Source organism: Staurois parvus, unplaced genomic scaffold (genome assembly GCF_062004578.1).
Source record: "Staurois parvus isolate SC_StPar_1 unplaced genomic scaffold, SC_StPar_1.0 ptg000412l, whole genome shotgun sequence".
In the NCBI taxonomy this organism is placed as follows: Eukaryota; Metazoa; Chordata; class Amphibia; order Anura; family Ranidae; genus Staurois; species Staurois parvus.
Window position 1 is genome coordinate 811,009 of NW_028318208.1, and position 24,356 is coordinate 835,364.

The 24,356-nt window shown below is 42.6% G+C and overlaps 1 protein-coding gene across 2 annotated transcripts in view; it reads right to left on the reverse strand.

The window, feature by feature from the left end:
* MLST8 (MTOR associated protein MLST8) overlaps nucleotides 1-23,435 on the reverse strand; it is a 48,513-nt gene extending 25,078 nt beyond the window's left edge. For both annotated transcript variants that reach the window (XM_089686791.1, XM_089686792.1), the window contains exons 1-5: nucleotides 23,375-23,435; nucleotides 16,697-16,833; nucleotides 15,600-15,651; nucleotides 11,307-11,469; nucleotides 7,656-7,731 (exon numbers count right to left, since the gene is read on the reverse strand). In XM_089686791.1, coding sequence (XP_089542917.1) covers nucleotides 7,656-7,731; nucleotides 11,307-11,469; nucleotides 15,600-15,651; nucleotides 16,697-16,828 — 423 coding nt within the window. In that variant the 5' untranslated portion in view covers nucleotides 16,829-16,833; nucleotides 23,375-23,435. The remainder of the gene's footprint in view (nucleotides 1-7,655; nucleotides 7,732-11,306; nucleotides 11,470-15,599; nucleotides 15,652-16,696; nucleotides 16,834-23,374) is intronic.
* Nucleotides 23,436-24,356: the final 921 nt, after the last annotated feature.

Here is a 24,356-nt window from a genome sequence, read left to right on the forward strand (position 1 = left end):
CCCCTGGCATAAAGACTCTGTTAAAGGGACACCAGAACTGGGTGGGAGGGGGTTAAGGAAATTGTAAAAACCTAAAGTGGTGATTTAAAGTGTCATTAAATCATAATGTTAAAGCAAACGTCACAAAAAAAACAAAACAAAACAAAAAAAACACACCTACTTCTAGCTTGTTTGATAATCCAAGTTGGTTTTAGTCCCTTTGATTCAGCTCAGAATTGTTCATATTTTTTTCCATAACAGCAATTCCTTTTTGCAGTGACTGCTACTAATAGTGCTGTCTTAAAGCGGAGCTCCACCCAAAAGGGGAAGTTCCGCTTTAAGGACTGCTCCCCCGCTCCCCATTAAGGATTGGCATCTTTGAGGGGCGGGGGGGGGAGCGGGTACCCGAATTTGACAGGTACCCGCTCCCACTTCCGGTCTGATCATCTAGGCCAGGGGTAGGCAACCAGTGACTCTCTAGCTGTTGTGGAACTACATTTCCCATGAGGCATTGCAAAGATTACAAAACTGACAGTTACAGTTATGACTTGCAGAGGTATGATGGAACTTGTAGTCCTGTGGCTCTCAGGTTGCCTAACCCTGATCTAGGCGATCAGAAACGGAAGGTGTCCTCCCCTCCCCCCTGCCAGACAGACAGACGAGCAAATATTTTTCTATAGCAAAGTGACAGGTTTTCTTAAAATGGAGCTCCACCCAAAAGGGGAAGTTCCGCTAAAGGACTGCTCCCCCGCTCCCCATTAAGGATTGGCACCTTTGAGGGGCAGGGGGGAGGAGCAGGTACCCGAATTTGACAGGTACCCGCTCCCACTTCCGGTCCGATCATCTAGGCCAGGGGTAGGCAACCAGTGACTCTCTAGCTGTTGTGGAACTACATTTCCCATGAGGCATTGCAAAGATTACAAAACTGACAATTACAGCTATGACTTGCAGAGGTATGATGGAACTTGTAGTCCTGTGGCTCTCAGGTTGCCTAACCCTGATCTAGATCAGAAACGGAAGGTGTCCTCCCCTCCCCCCTGTAGTCTTTTGGGACACGTGACAGGTCCCAGAAGACTACAGGACCATTCATGAAGTGCAGCGCTACTCGCGCATGCGCAGTGGGTACCCGGCTGTGAAGCCGCAAGCTATCACAGCCGGGTGCCCACACTGAAGATGCCGGCCTCCTGGAATACAGGACGGCCGTTGAAACTGGCTGCTGGGGACACACAGAGGGACAGGTAAGTGGCTGTTTTTTAAAAGTCGGCAGCTACAGATTTTGTAGCTGCTGACTTTTATTTTTTGACAGGGTGAGTGGAAATCCGCTTTAATGATGCATACTAGCACATTATGAAAGACTTACCTGAAAACGAAACCCTCCAGTGCAGCACTGTCTTGGCTCCTCGGGGGTTTCCAGCTTCACCCGGTCTTCATTCCGTGTTCGCGGGCTGCAACCGTTTGACTGACTAAGCCGCGATGATGTCACTCCTTTGGCCACAGCACAGCTTTCTCAATGGACAGCACACCGTCCACTGAGAGCGCACTGGGAATGCACCCATCACATCACCAGGGCTGCTAAAGTAAATATCTCCTAAACAGTGCAAGTTTAGAGATATTTACTGTACCTACAGGTAAGCCTTATCATGGGCTTACCTGTAGGTACAAGAGAAAAAAAAAAAAGACTTTACTACCATTTTAATAACAGGTTAATAGATATTTACTCCAGGGATATATATTAAGATTGAAATTTTTAGGGAAATTCTTAAAGCGGTAGTAAACTTGATTATTAACCATTAGCCGCCCGGCCTATAGCCATTTGGAGGCCGCAAAAATGCATTAGCTTTCCGGGGTGTACGCCATTTGGCGTCCTCCCACACATGCGCAGTTTGCGCGGTTGCAGAGCTGCGCAGCGGCGCGCTCTATCACCGGCCGTGTACCTCAGACACGGCCGATGACAGATCTGAGTACCGGCCCCTGTTGCCGGTATCATGTGACCTGCTGTGACCAATCACAGCAGGTCACATGACAGTTGTATACAATGGATGGCTTCATTCATGCCATCCATTGTATACTAGTGTCTAGCTGTGAATGGTCACAGCAGGTCACATGCACATGTCATGTGATTAGCTGTGGCCAAATCACAGCCAAACACAAAAAAAAAAAAAAAAAAAAAACCTGAATGAATCGGTCATTCAGGTAAATGCTTGCTTATAGCAAAGTAAATCTTAAAAAAAAAAAATGTAATAAAAAATTAAAAAAAAAAAAAATTTTTTTTTTTTCATACTGTCACCAGTCAGTGTCCCTGTTCACCGCCATGCCAGTTATATGATGATGCTGTACTGCACTGGTGACAGTATGTAAAAAAAAAAAATTATGAAAATAATTTTTTCATTTTCTGAAAAATTATGACAAAAAAAATACAGCTTCAAAAAACTCGCCATGCCTCTTATGAAGTACGTTGGACTGTCTACTCTGCAAAAAGGGTCATTTGGGGATATCTGTACTGTACTGACATTCTTGGACCTCAAGAAATTAGATTGGCTGTCAGTACTTCAGGATTGATCAATATTCAGATCTATACCATAGTTTGTGAACTCTATAACTTTCCTACAAACTAAATAATACATCCTAATTTGGGTTATTTTCACCAAAGACATGTAGCAGAATACATCTCGGCCTAAATTTATGAAGAACAATTATTTATTTGTAAACTTTTATAACAGAAACAAAGAAAAACGTGTTTTTTTTTCAAACTTTTTGGTCTTTTTTTGTTAATTTAGCAAAAAATAAAAACCCCGGCGGTGATTAAATACCACCAAAAGAAAGCTCTAGTTGTGTGAAGAAAATGATAAAATTTTAGTTTGGGTACAATGTTGTATGACCGCGCAATTGTCATTCAAAGTGTGAGAGCGCTGAAACCTGAAAAATGGCCTGGGCAGGAAGGTGTAAAATTGCCCGGTATTGAAATGGTTAAAAAGAAAATTTCCCATGCAAGGCAATGTCATAGTATAAACTAAACAGTGTATGTGGGGTGCTGTGCTACCACTCCAACATAAGGATAGATATCAGCAGCCAGAAGAAGGAACAGTTCCAGGTGATTGAATAAATATAGGCAGTGTCAGAGTGACCACTGGGCCTGTGGAACAAAGCAGCATTCAAGCCTGTTCTCCACCCTTGACTGCACAGAGTGTGTATACAACAAATATCTGGAGCACCCAGTCAGTGTGTTTTTGGTTTAATGTCATAATTGCTAATACTAGAACATTATGTGAAAATTACCGAAGCCCTCCAGCATTGCGCCGTCACCGCTGACAGGGCTTCCATCTTCGTCCAGTCCTTCTCCGACGGCTTGAATGGCTGTGCCGTCACTCCTGCACGCGGGAGTGATGTCATCGGCACGCAGCTCTGAAGGAACAGCACGGGTATGCCATTCCTTCAGAGCACATGCATTGGCTGCAATAAAACTTGATTATCTCCTAAACGGTGCATGTTTAGGAGATATTTACAATACCTACAAGTACACAAACAGGCTTTACTACCACTTTACTACCACTACCTCCCGGCCCTTTAGGCTTTCAGAAGTGGGGAGGCGTGGCGGGGTTTTCGGGTCATGTGACCGCCGTGATTCGCCGTCACGGTGGTCACATGATCAGGAATGGTGCCGATCGAAAGAGGAGATTGGAACCTTTCCGTGAGTACCAGACGTGTGCTGGGAGCGCGCAGGGCGCGAGCTCTCAGCACATATGTTTTTCTTAATTGCACACAAATGTGCGGCCGCTCGGCGTCAAGGCCCAGACGCCAGGATCCTTGTGTTCTCTGTTTTGATTGATTACTAGCTCTGCATTTCTGTCTATTACGGGATCAGCGTATCCACATTGATCTATTTATGTATAATCCTGATGATGCAGTAATATTATTGGAGATTCTGTAATCCCCAGTTCACATCTATGCAGCTGTGCGGGCAGCGTTTTGCACGGGAACGAGAGCCCATTCATTTGAATGGACTCCCGTGACATGCAGGGAAGAAGTCCCTGCACTTCTTTCGAAAACGCAGACCGCACGGGAACCTCAGTTCCCAGTACGTTTGCGTTTCCCAGTGCGGGTGGCGTCCCATTAAAACTGAAGGCACCTGCCCGTGGGTCCGCATTACTCTTTGCGGGTGGTGTGGCTGCACGGATTTTCGTGTGGATCCGCAGCGGCACCACCCGCACAGATGTGAACCTAGGGTAAGTATGTTCCATTTTTTTTCATTGTCTTGGCAATAAAAGTTGTTTGTATTTAAAAAAAAAAGAAAAGAAAATACTCAACGCACCTAGGTGTGGCGGAACAAATGTGCTCGGGAACAGTAGGCAAGAACTAGCAAAATCAGTATCAGAGAGTGAAGGAACTCTTTACACTGTCACAGTTACTTTGCCCTGAATGAGAAAGGTGAAAGACTCTTGTTAAATTGTGTCATTAGTGTGTAGAATGTAATAGGATCAGGTTCTACTGATCACATTCACATTCAAATCTGAAAAACAGTTATGGTTTCCCTTTAGGCTAGGTTCACACTAGAATATGGTGTGGGAAACCTGCGATCTATGAGCATTTCCCACACCGCGTTCAAAACACAGTGCAGTTACGATCTCCAGCAGATATTAATGTTAAGTTAAACGACACCCTAATCACAAGTCGCAAACGCAGAGCATATACCTGCAACGGATTGCATGGTATAAATGTAGCATGCAATTTGAATGTAGTGCGTTTCCAAAAGTAAGGCGCTCAGTACGTTTGGTGCGATGCAGTGCGATTGGAGCCCATTCAAAATAAACGGGCTCAAACCGCACCACACTGAATCACATATGAATCAAATAGGAACATTTCTGTGCAATTCATATTGTAAACACAGTCTTAATGCATGATGGTTTGAACTTCTTTTATTAGTGAGATGTTTTATTTACAAACATCCAGAAAGTATATGTTGTTTATTAAAATGGTACTAAACTGCGACCTATTTATGTATTTATTTCAGGTACTTATATAGCGCCGTCAATCTATGCAGTGCTTTACATATATATTGTACATTCCCATCAGTCCCTAACCCTCAAGGGGTGTACAATCTAAAGTCTCTAATTCACATTCATACATACACCAATACATACACATACTAGTGCCAATTTAGACAGGAGCCAATTAACCTCCAAGTATGGCTTTGGAGTGTGGAAGGAAACCGGAGTACCCAGAGGAAACCCACGCAGGCACAGGGAGAACGTGCAAACTGCAGGCAGGTGGTGCCGTGGTTGGGATTCGAACCAATGACCCTAGTACTGCCAGGCGGAAGTGCTAACCACTTAGCCACTGTGCTGCCTTATTTAAAAAAGAAAAAAAAAACCCTGCAAAACAATGGCATAGTGTGCTAGTATGCATCAAAAACTAGTACATTATGTAACACTTCCCTTAAAACTAAGCCCTCTAGTGATGCGCTGTCACCGATCACAGGGCTTCTATTTTCACCCAGTCCTTCTTCCGGGTTTGCGGGGTCCAGCGGCTGACCCGTGATGACGTCTCTCCTGAACATGTACGCGGGAGTCACTTTTTACGGAGCACAGCTCTGAAGGAACAGCACGAGCAAGCCGTTCCTTCAGAGCACATGCACCACTGCTCCTTTACAAGTAAATATCTCCTGAACGGTGCATGTTTAGGAAATATTTACAGTACCTACAGGTAAGCATTATTATAGGTGTACCTGCAGGTACAAGTTAAACAACTTTACTACCACTTTAAATTGAAGCTGAATTTCAGATAAGCAGCTAAACACACAGGTGAAATAGATTCATGAGAGCTGGTTTACCTGCTAAGGGATTGTATTTTAATCCATCTAGTCCTGGGATTCACACAGCACAGCCAGGTGGATGATAGCACTTGCATTTATGTAATATATTGGTGTCCTCTCTCCACACCCAGCCTGCTGACTGGTCAGTAAAAGAGAAGCCGCAAGTAACCCCTCTGCTCACTCCTCTAATCAACATGTTCTTTGCAACACATTGGTATGCAACAATTGTCAAATATGTAAATTGGAGGAACTTTATCATTTGAATGAAGATAAGATGGAGAGTCACCATACAAGATGGAACAAATGGGAGGAATTCAAAAAGTCAAGGCTAGCCTTAGAGGTTATGGGGGATTAACATAGAATAAAATGGAAACATATTTTGTTCTTCTTTTATAGGGATTACGATCCCCAGAAATGAACAGGAAAAGCAGAGCAGAAGGGGTTAGGGATTGGATGGGGGGGAATGGGTGGTATATAGGTAGGTGGGGGGGGGGAAGAAGAAACGATAAATGTTTTGATAATATGCTAAGGTTTTAATGAGTATGTTTGTAGAACTTGTTTATCTGAAAAATTAATAAATATTTAAATAAATAAAAAAACACACCGGATTGGCTCCCAGTGGTGCTCCTCCCTCTATCAGTTTGCTGCTGTATAAGGCATTGAAAGAGGCTGATACCCAGCATAATTCAGGCCCCTACATTAGTTGCATTTAAAACCATTTATATACCAATTTACTAATGAATACAGAGCTGCACTGATTTGTACCTTTAACAACTGCCTGCAGTTTAGCATTATGCTTGGAGCCAAATGCCACTACACCCCAGGAGAGTCCCATAGACATCTGCCAATTTGAAGCTAAAATCCCTCCTCAACTGCCCTATGAATATTATGGAAGACTTAATATAGTATATATTACAGACTTACATATTTGCACTTAATTTCTTTATTGGCCCAACTAAATTTTAAAAGACATACCCCTTCCAGTCCAATACTATCCACCCCCTTCAATCTCTAAAGGACAAGTTCACCTTTTACAAAAAAATAATAAATGCACATTTTTTTTGCAGGTAAAAGAATTGTGCATTTATCATTTATTTTACTCTGCAGCCTGTAAGGCATTGCACCTGTGATAAGCAGATCATGGATCTCATGCCACGCTCCAGCAGACACTCAGTACAGCTGTCTTCCTGTACCTCGTATGAGCAGACAGTTACTGAATGGCAGAAAGAATCAATTAACTACTTAGAGCACTCACCGGAGCCCTCACAGTTCATGGAGAACTACAAGCCACTGGCCGCAGAGGATGACAATAGTTGTAGTTCATTTATTCACAGTACTCTGTGAATGAATGATGCGGCCATGTGGGCACAGCTGTGCGATTTTTAAATTCTGACAGCGAGGGGGGGGGGATCCCCCTCCCATTGTCACAGGGAAGGGGGATAAGGAGGCAGGAGCTGGAACATGTTACATGTTCCTCCCTAAATAGAGGGGGGGGATCCCCCTCCTATTGTCACAGGGAAGCGGGATGAGGAGGCAGGAGCTGGAACATGTTACATATTCCTCTCTAAATACAGAGGGGGGAACCCCCTCCCATTGTCACAGGGAAGGGAGATGAGGAGGCAAGAGCTGGAACATGTTACATGTTCCTCCCTAAATAGAGGGGGGATCCCCCTCCCATTGTCACAGGGAAGGGGGATGAGGAGGCAGGAGCTGGAACATGCTACATGTTCCTCCCTAAATACAGGAATACAGGAAGGGGGGGGGGACATGTAACATGTTCCAAAGGTGATCTTATCCTTCAAACCCCTTTAAAACATTCAAGCCTAAATTACAAAAGTATGAAAAAGTATAACAAAGATTCAAGTACCTGATTGGGATGGAGAAAAACGCAGTTGATCGGAGCATTCACCTGGAATATTCGCTGGCACTGAAGGTTGCGGGACCTGCACAATACAATGACAGGACATGTAAGAAGCGCAGTTCTTTGAGTAATACCTGGCTGAAAATACACAGAAATAAGTCAGATAATGGAGCATCTCAGAGGAGGCTGAGATGGTAAAATTAGAGACATATTTCCTTTCCTAACTACAGGAGCCTCTTCTCCATGTCCTTCCGCTACCAAGTGAACCTTTTACCCATTTTCAACTACTGAAAGTCCTGGCGTAGAGCAGAAACCATTAGATTCCTGCTATAACTAAAACCCTACTCTTTGTATGCCTCTGATTCATTTTTCTAGGTAAGGGTTTGACACCCCCAATTTCAGGATTGTCCATATAGCTAACCTCCACCCATCTGCAGTTCCCTGCACAATGCAAGCACCCTTATTGACTGCTGAGGTACTCTCATCATACAAAGACATGGTGAATGAGTGGACTTCAGAAGGCAAAGTCTAGTACAGAATTTGGGAAAGTTAAGCCCTTATTATGGAAGAACTCCACCTTTTTTATGCAGCAATAAAAGCTTCTACACTTCTGGGAAGGCTTTCCACAAGATTTTGAAGTCAAGTACTGATGTTGGATGAGAAGAACTAACAATCATCATTCCCATTCATCCCAAAGGTGTTCAGTAGGGTTGATGTCAGGGCTCTCTGAAGGCCGCAAAAGCTCTTCCACACCAAACTCATCAAACCGTGAGCTCAATTCACGAATACCGCATGAGTATTTGCAATAAAAAACATCATGTGGTATTTCACTCCAGAACATGTAATTCAGGAAAAAATGCACGTTAAATACTGCATGAGTTTTTTTTTTATTACACTTTGCAGAATTTAATGTGTTTTTTGTACGTTATTTTACTGCAGACCGGCTGCAACTGAAATATTTAGAAGTGGTATTCCTACCAGTGCTCAATGTGACAGTTCAGCTCAGGGATGCTGGTTTTTAGGATTCACTACTGACAGCAGATTGCAGGGTAGATAAAAATCAATGATTTTTTTTTTAAATCAAAAAAAATCGGATTTTTTTTAATTTAAATTGGATTTTTTTTATTTAAATCAGATTTTTTTAAATAAAATGCTTTTTGCGGAAAATATATTACCATCCAAAGGTTATTCCATCATGAAATAAAGATTAGTTTTTTAATTATGAAGAATAAGGCTGTATATGTTTAATTTTTTTGGTAAATAAATTCCATGAATCCATTCACAATGTCATGCTCTTCCAGAGGTTTTTGTAAGATTATTGGGCAGTTTCTCTGCCTACAAGATATTATCACAGATGTTGGTTTACTTTTGCAGTTCTCAAAACTGAACTTGACTCAGCGGAGATCACATGCCTCTTCTTCACAGCAAAAATGTTATAACATGAACAGAGTTAAGAAAAAGCCCTTAATCCTAACTTCTACAAACCTATGAATACAGAATCAACCCCTTCAGTGCTAAGGTTCAAGAAGTTCAGTGAATAGAATAGAAACAATATTTTTCTGATTGTTTGGAGTGGAATAGATCTGCACAAGAAGAAAGTGAAACTAAGTGTGAGGAGGAAGGGGCTGACAGTCTACGTTTCTTAAAATATATAGATTTTGTTTAGCCAAATTAGTTAACAAACATGGATGTTTAAGCAAATCACATATGCTGGAATGTTATTGTTTCAGATGAATAAATCTATTTAAATTGTTATTATTAAGGGAATGATTATTTTTCTCCTTCCTAAGTACAACAAAAAAGTTGTCCAAATATGAATGATTAACCTATTAAACTGGGGATAAAAAAACTAATATGAAAAGTTATTCTAAAAATCTTCATCTACTTGCATATTAAAGTTATACCAGCAAGAATCAGTCTTTATGTAGAAAACTAGGATTTAAATCAAGCCTTACTGACTAGTGATTTAAATCGTGATTTAAATAAGTTTCATTTAAATTAAATCCACCCTGGCAGATTGTAAAAAAAAGCCAACAATACAAAAAAAAAAGGCAATGTGCAGGCCCCCCTTACCCTAATCCACACCAGGCCCTTCATGTCTAGAATTAATATTGAGGGGGGGGGGGGGGGGGGAAATGAGGTGCTCCCAAAAAACAATACCAGACCCTTATTCAAGCATATAGCTCAGCAGGCTCCCTACCTCCCTTCTCTCCTACCAAAGCAGGCCACATGTCCACAACATTGGAAGTGGGGAGGAGGGGTGTACTTTGCTGGGGGGACATATTGCATGCTATATCCTTTACTGAGTTCTGCCCCATTTCTTTTTGGAGCTGGAAGAGTCTTGAAGGGAAAAATGGCCTTCCCCAAACTGTTGTCATAAAGTTGGGATCATATACACCGATCGACCATAAATTATGACCACAGACAAGCAAAGTGAATAAAACGGATTATCTCGTTGCAATGGCATTCAAAATTGGATGGGATATATTAAGCAGCAAGTGAATAATGTCCCTGAAGTTGATGCGCTGAAAGCAGAAAAAAAAAAACGGGCAAGCATAAGGATTTGAGAGATTTTGCCAAACTGTAAAGGCTAGACCCATGCTGACCCATGTCCACAGCCAAAAGTGCCTACAATGGGCATGTGAGCATCAGAACTGGCATGTGAGCATCAGATTCTTTGGGTAATGTTCTGCTAGGAAACCTTGGGTCCTGCCATTCATGTGGATGTTACGTGACACTTACCACCTACCTAATCATTGTTGCTGACTAAATACACCTCTTCATGGAAATGGTATTCCATGATGGCAGTGGCTTCTTTCAGTAGGATAATGTTCCCTGCCACACTACAAAAATGCTTCAAGAATGGTTTAAGGAATACAACAACGAGTATGAGGTGTTGCCTTGGCCTCCAAATATTCCAGTTCTCAAATCCAATTGAGCATCTGTGGGATATGCTGGAAAAAAATGTCTGATTCGTGGAGACCCCACTTCACAACTTTCAGGACTTAAAGGATCTGCTACTGACAGCTTGGTGCCAGATACCTCAGCATACCTTCAAGGGTCTAGTGAAGTCCATACCCAACTCAATATTAGGTGGGTGGTCATAATGTTACGGCTGATCAGTGTAATTGCTTAAAGTGCCTTTGTATGTTTGATTAACACAGGTGGTTATATAGTGCTGATAATTTTTGCAGCACTTTACATAATGTATATTTTACATTCACATCACTCAAGGAGCTTACAATCTAAGATCCTTCTTTCAGATGCATACATACCATATACTAGGGCCGATTTAGATAGGAACTAATTACCTACCAACATGTCTTTGGAGTGTGGCAGATAACTGGAGTACCCGGAGGAAACCCATGGGAGCAGAAGGAGATCATGCAAACTTTGTGTCCATTAACACCCACTTAGCTCCAGGTCCGATCAGGGCCACAATAATAATGGGAGAGGACTAAGTCCTCTTCGGTTTAGGCGGAGTGGATCAGAGATAGCTGGGTGTAAATGAGCAGTGAAGAGTGCAGAGCAAACTGTCTGTTTCCACTCTGCAAATACAGTGTCTGCCTGCTCTGCTCCGATCAGCTCGCAGGTCCACTGTTGATCAGAACAGAATCCACCCCGTGTGAAAGGGTCCCTACTTTTAAATTTTGGTACCTCAGGTCCCAGATCCTGGCCATGCAGTCCTCTCCTCCTGTATACATCCAGCGTCCATCCTCATGAAAACCCACCGATGTGATGTTCTTGCTGACGCCGTCATAGTTGATAACAGGGTTTGGGTTGTTGGAGTTGAGATCATACATGCGGATATGCTGATAACCTAACAGAAGGCATACAAGTCAGTGATCTATTCTACAAACTAAAAAGTTACATAAATTGAGGAATGCGTCAGTCCAATCTCTGAGCATTTGGCTTCTTTTAAAGAAAAACTCCACCAAGCACTAATTGTAACTTAAGAGAAAAAAAATTTTGGATGTAGTTAAACTTTACCAGTTTTCCTCAAGAGTCATTTCAGCTATAATATAAATGTAATAAATATGTTTTTTTTTTGGGGTCATACAAGGCTTGCTTTTGGTGGGATTGTCTTAAAAAAAAAAGTGCTGAGCACTATTTTCTTCCAGTTTAACCAGTAATAATCAATTACAAGTGTTACTATAGATATAGTGCCATAGATATGTAAGCGCTCATTTTATTTTGCCATTCGTTCCCTTAATCATGACATCAAAAGAATGTTAATGGTACACAATATAGCAAAGTCATATGTCAATGAAAATAAAGTGCTGACATGCAACTAAAACACAATATCCACCATTTAGATGTTTCCCCTTTGCCTTGCCAATACACTGATAAAAGTGAAAAAATGAGTTGTAGTAGTTAAATGTTAGTCACATTCACCTGGACTTGTTCTCTAATGCTCTTAAAGACTACATTTATACATGCAGTTGTCACTGCCACATCTCTGAAAAGAGATCCATGGTGGATCACCTTTTAGAGACCTGACAGGAGGTGATATGCCGCCTCCTCATTGCCTGTTTTGACCCTGTAAATGCTGAAATGCACATTGCACTTGGTTACGGAGCAGCCCCTTTCACTTGAACGGGTCGTGTTTGGTAGTGGCTCAAATGCGGCAGGGGGATCATTTTTGTCACAGCCACAAAGTAAGGCATTGCGGCTACAGCAAGTGTACACTCATCTTCACTGCCATTGCAGTTTAAGGAAGGGGTAGTAAAAGTGTGGTGTTCTTATCATCGACCTCTTCCCCCCACAACCGCAAGTGTTGTGGGGGGGCATTCTTTATTTCCAATGAGTGTCCAAAAGACACTCCTGCATTTACCGTATTTTTCGCTCCATAAGACGCACCTAGGTTTTAGAGGCAGAAAACAGGAAAAAAAAAGATTCTGAACTAATGGACTGGAGACATAGTACAGGAGATGACCAGAGACTGCGGACATAGTAGAAGAGATGACCAGAGACTGCGGACACAGTAGAAGAGATGACCAGAGACTGCGGACACAGTAGAAGAGATGACCAGAGACTGCGGACACAGTAGAAGAGATGACCAGAGACTGCGGACACAGTAGAAGAGATGACCAGAGTCTGCGGACACAGTACAGGAGACGACCAGAGTCTGCGGACACAGTACAGGAGACGACCAGAGTCTGCGGACACAGTACAGGAGACGACCAGAGTCTGCGGACACAGTACAGGAGACGACCAGAGTCTGCGGACACAGTACAGGAGACGACCAGAGTCTGCGGACACAGTACAGGAGACGACCAGAGTCTGCGGACACAGTACAGGAGACGACCAGAGTCTGCAGACACAGTACAGGAGACGACCAGAGTCTGCGGACACAGTACAGGAGACGACCAGAGTCTGCGGACACAGTACAGGAGACGACCAGAGTCTGCGGACACAGTACAGGAGACGACCAGAGTCTGCGGACACAGTACAGGAGACGACCAGAGTCTGCGGACACAGTACAGGAGACGACCAGAGTCTGCGGACACAGTACAGGAGACGACCAGAGTCTGCGGACACAGTACAGGAGACGACCAGAGTCTGCGGACACAGTACAGGAGACGACCAGAGTCTGCGGACACAGTACAGGAGACGACCAGAGTCTGCGGACACAGTACAGGAGACGACCAGAGACTGCGGACAGTACAGGAGACGACCAGAGACTGCGGACACAGTACAGGGGATGACCAGAGACTGCGGACACAGTACAGGGGATGACCAGAGACTGCGGACACAGTACAGGAGATGACCAGAGTCTGCGGACACAGTACAGGAGACGACCAGAGTCTGCGGACACAGTACAGGAGATGACCAGAGACTGCGGACACAGTACTGGAGACGACCAGAGACTGCGGACATAGTACAGGAGATGACCAGAGACTGCAGACAGTACAGGAGATGACCAGAGACTGCGGACAGTACAGGAGATGACCAGAGACTGCGGACAGTACAGGAGATGACCAGAGACTGCGGACAGTACAGGGATGACCAGAGACTGCGGACAGTACAGGAGATGACCAGAGACTGTGGACAGCACAGGGATGACCAGAGACTGCGGACAGTACAGGAGATGACTGCTGACGTTTGGGGAGGGAGGGGGAGCGGGTACCTGAATTTGACAGGTACCCGCTCCCACTGCCGCGGAGTTGTTCTTTGATCTTACCTGTTCCTCTAGCCAGCCGTGCGCTGTCTACCCGGCTTCTGTAGTGTGGGCGCTCGGCGGACAGCCGGATGCCCAGTGCGCATGAGCGAGAAGCGCTGCGCTTTGTGATTGGTCCGGCGGCTTCTGAGATCTGTCATGTGTCCCAGGTACCGCCTTACCATTCACAAAGAGCACCGCTTCTTGCGCATGCGCACTTGGGACCAGGCTCTCACGCACACTACAGAAGCCGAGAAGACAACGCGCCGCTGGATAGAGGAACAGGTACGGTCCCACTGCAGAGCTGAGCGGCCGGCCCGGTATTTTGACACAACGGTGGTGGAAATACCAGACCGGCCGCTCCATATTCGCTCCATAAGAAGCACTGACATTTTTCCCCCTTTTTTTGGGGGAAAAAAGTGCGTCTTATGGAGCGAAAAATACGGTATATCCACACAGGTAACACCAACACCTTGATCTAATCATCATGGAAAGGCAGATGTTATTGTCCAAGAATAAGATGGGAGGTTGTGGAACCACCCTGTTCTATTTACCTCATTCCATCCATAGGCTGGCATACATTATACAATTTTCTGGTACAATTTTCCTTTAGATTTACCAAAACCATATAATAGGAGGTAAACCTAAACACTCAATCAATCAGGCCTTTGCACAACACAGTTGAAGGTAAATCTAAAGGAACAAGAAAATCGTATAATACATGGCCGGCTTTAATAGCAGGAAGCCTGCATAGATGGTAATCCATCAATTTCCATGACACTCATGATGATTATCCTGACACTCATTAGATCTGAAGAAGTGTCTTGGATAATCTTTAAAGGTTTACAGAACAAGCTCAGTTAAATGTGAGTAACTATTACTATACATACAATAACCTGGATAAATGAGAACCCTCAGATGATCATCTGTAGGGGAAATAATGTTAGATAATATACTCATCATCCTCCTTCCAGCAATCTCTGGAATAATAGAGTAGCTGAAATCCCGCACACAGATGATGTTCCCAGCACTGTGCTGTAGGGGGATCTTGCGAGATTTGGAGTGCTCACCATTCTCATCCTCCTCGAAGAATGATGATGTCACCCCCTGCACAACAGAAGCTGGAGGAAAGGTAAGTATAGCTATTTGCTTCCCGTACAGGAGTTTTTTTTTTTTAACACACTTTAAAGCGGAGTTCCACTCACCCTGTCAAAAAATAAAAGCCACATACCTGTCCCTCGGTCCCGTGGTGTGTTCCCTGCAGCCCGTTTCCCCAGCCGTCCTGTATTCCTGGAGGCCGGCATCTTCAGTGTGGGCACCCAGCTGTGACTGCTTGCGGCTTCACAGCCAGGTATCCACTGTGCATGTGCGAGTAGCACTGCGCTTCATGAACGGTCCTGTAGTCTTCTGGGACCTGTCACGTGTCCCAAAAGACTGGAGAGGACACCTTCCGTTTCCGATCGCCTAGGCGATCGGACCAGAAGTGGGAGCGGGTACCTGTCAAATTCAGGTATCCACTCCCCCCCCTCCGCCCCCCAAAGGTGCCAATCCTCAATGGGGAGCGGGGGAGCAGTCCTTAAAGCAGAACCTCCCCTTTTTGGTGGAGCTCTGCTTTAATGCAGCCAGGAAAGGGGTCTACCTATAAAAAGGAGCCCTTGCAGAGAGTACAAAGTTCACTTTAACATTTTGTATATGTTTTTTTTTTTTCTCCTACCACTTACACTACAAAAAATACAAAATACACACATGAACAAAATTAAAAAAAAGAAAATTAGCCAGGAAGAGGTTACCTGCAGCTGCTATCATGCTCCGGTCTGGGGTCACCTCCAAGGCATTCACCTGCTAAGAATCTTAAGTCAAGGAGGACAAAAATGTGGAAAGGATGGTCAAAGGGAACAAATCCCACATGCTATGCCATATGACCAATTAGCTACATTAATGGAGAAGAGGAATTAGATTTTGGTGACCTCTAATGTGGCCAATGATTCCTTTAACAGAGGTTCTCCAGGAGAGAGTCCACCTGCTCACAAAAGGGATTGTACGTAACTAGAGCCTCTCACAGTGTGCATTAGAAGCTGCAACAAGTTAGATAGAGCCAGCCTCATTTCCTAGCTATATTATCATCTAACTCTTCCCAGCCTGACTGCCCCTTACTCATTAGATTTCAATTCTGCCCATAATGGAGACTCAGCATCACCTGTGGATGATGCATGCAAATACAGTCCGCCTAGAAATGCCCACTCCTCCAGACTAACATGCACCCATCAAAACATTTTTATAGTTAGATAGAGCCTGCCTCATTTCCTGGCTATATTATCTCTTTCCTCCCCAGCCTGACTGCCCCTTCCACTCATTAGATTTAAATTCTACCCATCCTGGAGACTCAACATCACCTGTGGATGATGCATGCAAATGCAGCCTGCCAAGAAATGCCCACTCCTCCAGACTAACATGCACCCATCAAAACATTTTGATAGTTGCCTAACTCCTCCTACGAGCCAGAACTGAAGCAGTGTGCTGTGATGTTTTCACATCACAACACCCTGCCTCCAACTATTATCTGCTAGCATAGATAATAGTTATCCAAATATTATAATATTAGTTATCCAATAATAGTTATTCAACTATCCTGCCTCCAACTATTATCTGCACAGATCCTCCCACCAACTATTATCTGCCAGCAATGCATAGAGAAGCACAGAGACACAATAATGACATTACTGGGTCTAAAATAAGGTGTGTAATGAAAACAGAAAGGTCTTATTTAAAAATGTAATTAGCATGTTAATGAGGAAGGAAAGGAAAGGCAAAACATAAGCAAATGAAACGTTAGCTTTATTCTAATTATTTCTCTCTTTCTGTACAGTTAATCTACTGGAAAGGATACAGAGTCTTGATGCTGTACCGTGCGGGTACAGATGCCACTGTGGGCTTGCCAAAATCGTACAGTGTGGTCATATCCGGCCGTGGCAAGGATGACGGGGTCACTGCCAACCGTGCCCTGAGAGGAGTTCATCATGATTCCTAAATGAGGAGTAAACGGAAGAAAAAACAAGAATATGTAAGAATTAATGTGTACAATGAAAACAAACCACTATAAATAAATCCCTTAGATAAGTCAGCATGCAAGTCTTCCCCCTTCCTATCTGATAGGTCAGACACGCATGTCTGTAGAATAAATAGAAGAATAGATAGCACATCACAAGGATTCCAATGCTTCTATGCAAATAAACAGATGTAGTTCCAGGTGACAGCTCCCATGTGGTTCGTCCTTCACTCCACAATCAAACACGGTCAGTCAATCTATGTATTTATTGAAGGCTCTGATATACAGCAAACCACCTGAGCTCCTCTCTCTGATGAGTTTACCTAGTATACATAGACAAATAAGGGAGGCACTCCCCATCAATAAAAACAGATTATGGCTTTTTACTCTGGAGAACAGCTACTTTCCACTTTGAATGGATAACGTATGCATGGCATATGCATCATCATCTGAAAGCAGGGTGGATAAAAATCAATGATGTTTTTAAAAAAATCTAATTTTTTTGATTTAAATCAGATTTTTTTGATTTAAATCAGATTTTTTTGATTTAAATCGTATTTTTTTTATATAAAATGCTTTTTGAGGAAAATATATTACCATCCAAAGGTTATTCCATCATGAAATAAAGATTAGTTTTTTAATTATGTAGAATAAGGCTGTATATGTTTAATTTTTTTGGTAAATAAATTCCATGAATCCATTCACAATGTCATGCTCTTCCAGAGGTTTTTGTAAGATTATTGGGCAGTTTCTCTGCCTACAAGATATTATCACAGATGATTGGTTTACTTTTGCAGTTCTCAAAACTGAATTTGACTCAGCGGAGATCACATGCCTCTTCTTCACAGCAAAAATGTTATAACATGAACAGAATTAAGAAAAAGACCTTCATCCTAACTTCTACAAACCTATGAATACAGAATCAACCCCTTCACTGCTAAGTTTCAAGAAGTTCAGTGAATAGAATAGAAACAATATTTTTCCGATTGTTTGGAGTGGAATAGATCTGCACAAGAAGAAAGTGAAACTAAGTGTGAGGAGGAAGGGGCTGACAGTCTAAGGTTCTTAAAATATATATATTTTGTTTAGCCAAATTAGTTACCAAACATGGATGTTTAAGCAAATCACATATGCTGGAATGTTATTGTTTCAGATGAATAAATCTATTTAAATTGTTATTATTAAGGGAATGATTATTTTTCTCCTTCCTAAGTACAACAGAAAAGTTGTCCAAATATGAATGATTAACCTATTAAACTGGGGATAAAAAAACTAATATGAAAAGTTATTATTCTAAAAATCTTCATCTACTTGTATATTAAAGTTATACCAGCAAGAATTAGTCTTTATGTAGAAAACTAGGATTTAAATCAAGCCGTACTGAATAGTGATTTAAATCAGTTTGATTTAAATGAAATCCACCCTGTCTGAAAGTAAACCAATTCACTAAAATCTCATAAAAGCTTTATATGACATATTAATGTCATGCCAAAAAGTCATTGTCAACATTTTTTAAAATATCCTGTCCTAGGTGTCCTTGTTTAGGCAATTCCTGGTATAGGGTGACAACATTGTCCTTGACTCCCAAATGCTCCCCTACACTGCCACTAGTGATTAGCTTTGAAGTCTTTGGCAGAACTCATCTCTAGCCGAACTCTTGCTCTTTTTTTACTCCAATGAGCTGTAGGCCGGATCATTCCTCCCCAAAGAGGCCGAATGACCCAGCCCATAGCTGATTGGGAGTAAAAATGAGCATGAGTTCGGCTAGAGATGCGTTCAGATGACACCCAAGCTCATCTCTAGTTGCCACCCTCTTCTCACGCTATCCCAAATGGCTATTTCAATGCCTATTACAAAAGCATGTTCAGCTGTTATCATCAACAGAATACCCACCCTGAGAAATATCACGCAGCCATTACTGGAGTGCATGTAAACAAGAAGTGACTACAAAGAGGCTGAAGATTAGCAGCACTGAGATGTAACAAATGATAACAAAAGAAAGGTTTTAAAGCGGAGATCCACTCACCCTGTCAATAAATAAAAGTCAGCAGCTACAAAAACTGTAGCTGTTGACTTTTAAAAAACAGCCACTTACCTGTCCCTCGGTGCCGTGGTGTGTCCCCCGCAGCTCGTTTCACCAGCTGTCCTGGATTCCAGGAGGCCGGCATCTTCAGTGTGGGCACCAGGCTGTGATAGCTTGCGGCTACTGCGCATGCGGGAGTAGTGCTGTGCTTCATGAATGGTCCTGTAGTCTTCTGGGACCTGTCACATTTCCCAAAAGACTACAGGAACGGAGGGAGGGAGGACACCTTCTGCTTCGGACCGGAAATAAGAGCGGGTACCTGTCAAATTCGGGTACCCGCCCCCCAAAGGTGCCAATCCTTAATGGGGAGCAGTCCTTAAAGCGGAACTTCCCCTTTTGGGTGGAGCTCCACTTTAAGTATTTTATGAAGAAAAAAAGGTCTTGTAACTGTTTGTTGAAGAGGAACTTTACTTGGCTAGGGGAAAACTTAAAGTCAGCATCTGCAAGTACAACCCCAATTCCAGAACAGGTTGTGATACTTTGTAAAATCTTCATAGAAACAGAATTCAATGATTTATAAGAATTTTGTAATGATCATAATTGTATGACTAATGTTGTATATATGTGCATATATGTATCTTCCAGCTAGGGCATTGGACTTCTTTGCCTCCAACTCTTTCGGGGGTCCTGAGGAAGCTAATAAGCGAAACGCGTCGGCTTCTGGAGGACGTAGATGTCATAATACGCAATGATGTGATTTATTGGGCTGACTAGCTAAATACTGTTTATGGTAAATTTTTGGAATATATGTTTGAATAAACGTGTTTTATACAGTAATATGTCTGTTTTCTTTACCAGTAAAGTCCCATTAGTTTTTTGTGGTTCTTCATACGATATATTAGGGATGAGGTACGTTTGCAGTCTGGTTCATATAATGATTTGCAAATCTAAAAAACCCATATTTTATCCAAAACAGAAAACATATCAAATGTTTAAGCTGAGAAAATGTATAATTTAAAGGAAAAAAAAGGTCATTTTGAAAATGAAGGCAGCAACATGTCTCAAAAAAGTTGGGACAGGGTCATGTTTACCACAGTGTAGTATCCCCTCTTCTTTTAACAACACTCTGTAAGCGTCTGGGAACTGAGGAGACCAGTTGCTGAAGTTTTGGAAGAGGAATGTTGTCCCATTCTTGCCTAATATAGGATTCTAACTGCGCAACAGTCTGGGGTTTTCTTTGTTGTATTTTTTGTTTCAAGATGCGCCAAATATTTTCAATTGGTGAAAGGTCTGGACTGCAGGCCGGCCAATTAACCACTTCAAGTCTGGACACTTTTACCCCCTTGCTGTCAAGGCCAATTTTCAGATTTCAGTGCTTCACTTTGAATGACAATTGCGCGGTCATGCAACACTGTACCCATATGAATTAACATTTTTTTGAGACAGATAAAACTTTATTTTGGTGGTATTTATTCACCACTGGGATTTTTATTTTTTTCACTATATAAATGAAAAAGTCCAAAAATTTTGAAAAAAGTGTTTTTCTTAAAAAATTTTGCAAATAAATAATCTTTCTTCATAAATCTTGGCCAAAATGTATTCAGTTATCTTTTTAGTAAAAAAAAAAAAAAACAAAATTAGTTTATAATCAAAAATTATAATTTTCCAAACTTTTTTTACATTTTATATTATTTATTGTTTTTTGTTTTTTTTTTTATAACATACTGTCACCCTAGTAGTACAGTGTCACCATATCCGCAACGCGTCGGTACGCCATATCCGGTTTCAAGTAACGTCACTTCCGGTCACGTGGTGACGCATGTCCAGACACAGCGGCCATATTGGTTTCATGCAATAGACCCATGGGATGGGGAAAACACTGATGTAACAACAACTATATGAGTGTGATTTTTGCCTTCCTTGCTGGCTTTATTAAACCTATTACACTATGGAAGGATCTCTCTTGTGTCTTGTATATTACTGAGTGGAGGTGGAGTGGAAAAGAGAAGTCTCCAATTCCCTTGTGACATCTGGATGGGCTATCCATATACAAGGACCTGATACAGAGGAGAGTAATAGCTTTTTGGCCCTGTGTGGGTCAGTGCGGGGAGGTGAGCAGGCACTGCTGCCATTTGAGAATTTGTGCACTAGAAGTGAAGATCACTTTTTTATGAAGTTTTCACTTGCATGGACTTTGCTTTATTCTTATTTTTGATTATGCACAGGTGGTGGTTTTACATTTATGTCATGCAGTTATAGGATGGAATTTTGTGATTAAATTCGATATATATACATGGTATTTCTTATCATTTTCATTCCTCTTTTGTTCAAAATTCACATTTTTATTTATTTTTATTTCACTACAAGAATGTTTAATTAGCCCTGAAGTATATTATATATATATGTGCTTTTTTTCACGGAGCACTAATTGATAGGCATAATAGGCACTGTAGTTTTTAATTTTGATAATAATAGCGCTTCACTAATTTTTGTTAAATATTGATCACTTATTGGTTTAGTCGAGTGACAGTAGCTACCATATAGGGATAGTATAGGGATATTCTTCTATATAAAGCGCAGGAGGATACTTCCATTTAAACTATGGGATATATATCTGAAAATCGATCAATATTGATGGCCTATGACATCCATCTGGGATAGCAGTGCTCCCACGCTGCCATCATGTATCAATAGGCTGGGGGGGGGCGGTTAAAAAAACCCGCAGCCGCATGGAAACCTTACAGTGCTGCAGCTCTTTGCAGATGCAACGCACCACATTTTTGTGGAAGTAGCATCAAGAGTTGATGGCACAAGAACAGCGCATTTTAACTGCAGTTCGGGGGGGGGGGGGGAACGCATGCCATTTCCACACGTTCCCAGATCTGCTACAGTGTGAAACTAGGCTGACCGTCCTTTGGGCCTTATTCACACCTTCGGGTTCTGGGAATGCACACAGAAATGCGCACTTCTGCGTATATTCCCCAAAACGCCAATTTTTTTCTTTAACCACTTCCCATCCAGCCACTGTATATAAATGGCTGGACGGTGGCAGTCCAGGGGCGGGTTGCCGTTCATAAATGGCTTCCGCCATTTTGGATTGTGCGCGCTCCCTGGGAGCGCGGGGCACCGCAATCCGGTCCCGATCATGTGATCACTGATTGGCCAATCAGTGATCACATGAATAGGTGTAAGCAAGATGTCACTTCTGACATCATTGCTTACTACTTGTGAAATCTGTGAATGATCACAGAGGTCACATGGCACAAGGCTATTCACAACAGCCTTGTACCATGTGACAAACTGTGACCAATCACAGCTCTCACAGTATTTCTCAATGGCTGCAAGAATGCACACAGAGAGAAGGAGAAATTATTGCTTTTACAGCCTTTATGGGTGTAAAAGCAATCAGTGTAAAAAAAAAAAAGTAGTACAGTGTCACCATGGTGACACTGTACTGCTAGGGTGACAGTATGTAAAATAAATTAAATAAATAATAATAAAAAATAAATAAAAATGTAAAAAAAAATTATAATTTTTGGTTATAAACTAATTTGGGTTATTTTTTTTACTAAAAAGATAACTGAATAAATTTTGGCCAAAGATTCATGAAGAAAGATTTGCAAAATTTTATTTAAAAAAACACTTCAAAATTTTTAGACTTTGTTTATATAGCAAAAAAAATTAAAAATCCCAGTGGTGAATAAATACCACCAAAATAAAGCTTTATCTGTCAAAAAAAATGCTAAAAAAATCATATGGGTACAGTGTTGCATGACCGCACAATTGTCATTTAAAGTGCGATAGCACTGAAAGCTGAAAATTGGCCTGGACAGGAAGGGGGTGAAAGTGTCCGGACAGGAAGGGGGTGAAAGTGTCCGGACAGGAAGGGGGTGAAAGTGTCCGGACAGGAAGGGGGTGAAAGTGTCCGGACAGGAAGGGGGTGAAAGTGTCCGGACTTGAAGTGGTTAAACAATACCCCCAAGGCACACACTTTGTTACAAGAAAATCGTACATTAAAAAAAAAAAAAAAGAGCGTGAGGCTCACTGCCTAAAAATAGGGGCAGGAGCTACTTTGGTGCGTATGTCATGCGTAGGGCTGTCCATTCCAGTGCGTTAAACATGCACATTGAGAAGGTGTGAACCAGGCTTTAGTCAGCCCACATGGGCAATGCACAGATTCACTGGATGAAACCTCACCCCACCCCCAACCTCCACCTGGGAGCCAGGGGCCCCTTCCTGCTGGATAAGGCAAATGGCACTATTATTCCCATTGCAGCACAGGAATCCCTGAGCTTTCCTGGAACCATCCCCTCCCCCAATGGGGGTGTGAAGTAATGGAGGGCTCAGGTAGGCCAGTGTGCAGACTGCACCCCACCTTTACTACAGAGGGGTCTGGGCACACCTGCAATGCATGCATTCTATGGCTATTCAGCTAAACGGGGGGACCACAAGTCCCAGCAAGTCTACAAAGTCACGAAGACTAATCCCAGCCTCACCTCTCTTACTGTGTTGTTCTCCTCTCCAGCTGGCCCTCTAACACGTCCCATCCAATGACGACACCAGACTCCCCGCTATCACTAGAGCTCAGAGCTGTCTGCACAGAGGGCGCCATTTTGTTGTAGTCCAAGCCTCTGACCTCCATAGAAAGAAGAGAATAGAAAGTGGAAATGTGAGCATGCCAAGAAATAGTCACACATTGGTGAGGGGGGACTTACTTTTCAATATTTGAACACACTCCCTCCACTGCAGATGTGACATACCTACATGATTCATTATTACAGGTACTTATACAGCGCCGTCAATTTAGTCAGCGCCTTACATATATATTGTACATTCACATCAGTCCCTAACCCTCAAGAGGTGTACAATCTAAGGTCCCTAACTTACATTCATACATATGAGGGCCAATTTAGACAGGAACCAATTAACCTATCAGCATGTCTTTGGAGTGTGGGAGGAAACCGGAGTACCCGGAGGAAACCCACGCAGGCACAGGGAGAACATGCAAACTCTAGGCAGGTGGTGCTGTGGTTCAGATTTGAACCAATAACCCTAGTACTGCCAGGTGGAAGTGCTAACCATCTAGCCACTGTGCTGCCCATGATGGCATTGGTGAAGTAGAACTATAGGCAACCTTTTTTTTTGTTATTTTGGACGGAGTGAAGGAGGGTTATACCCCCTGTTGGTTTTATTCTTGTCATCTGCGTCCCATCGGGGAGATTTGACTTCACTTCTTGTCCCATAGCCAAACAGGAGGTGAAAGGAACCCCCTCCAAAACAAGGGAGTCCCTGCTTGTCCCCTTTGGATGATTTTCCCTTTATTCCTGTTCTGATGACAACACAGACTTTTGGAATTTCTTTAACCGAGCTGGTTCAATGTAAATGGTAAATGTCGCCATCTAGGACACAAGGGCTGCTGGGACTTGTGGTTTCATATTGGCTGTGTGATGCTATCTGGACACTGGGACTGCTGGGATT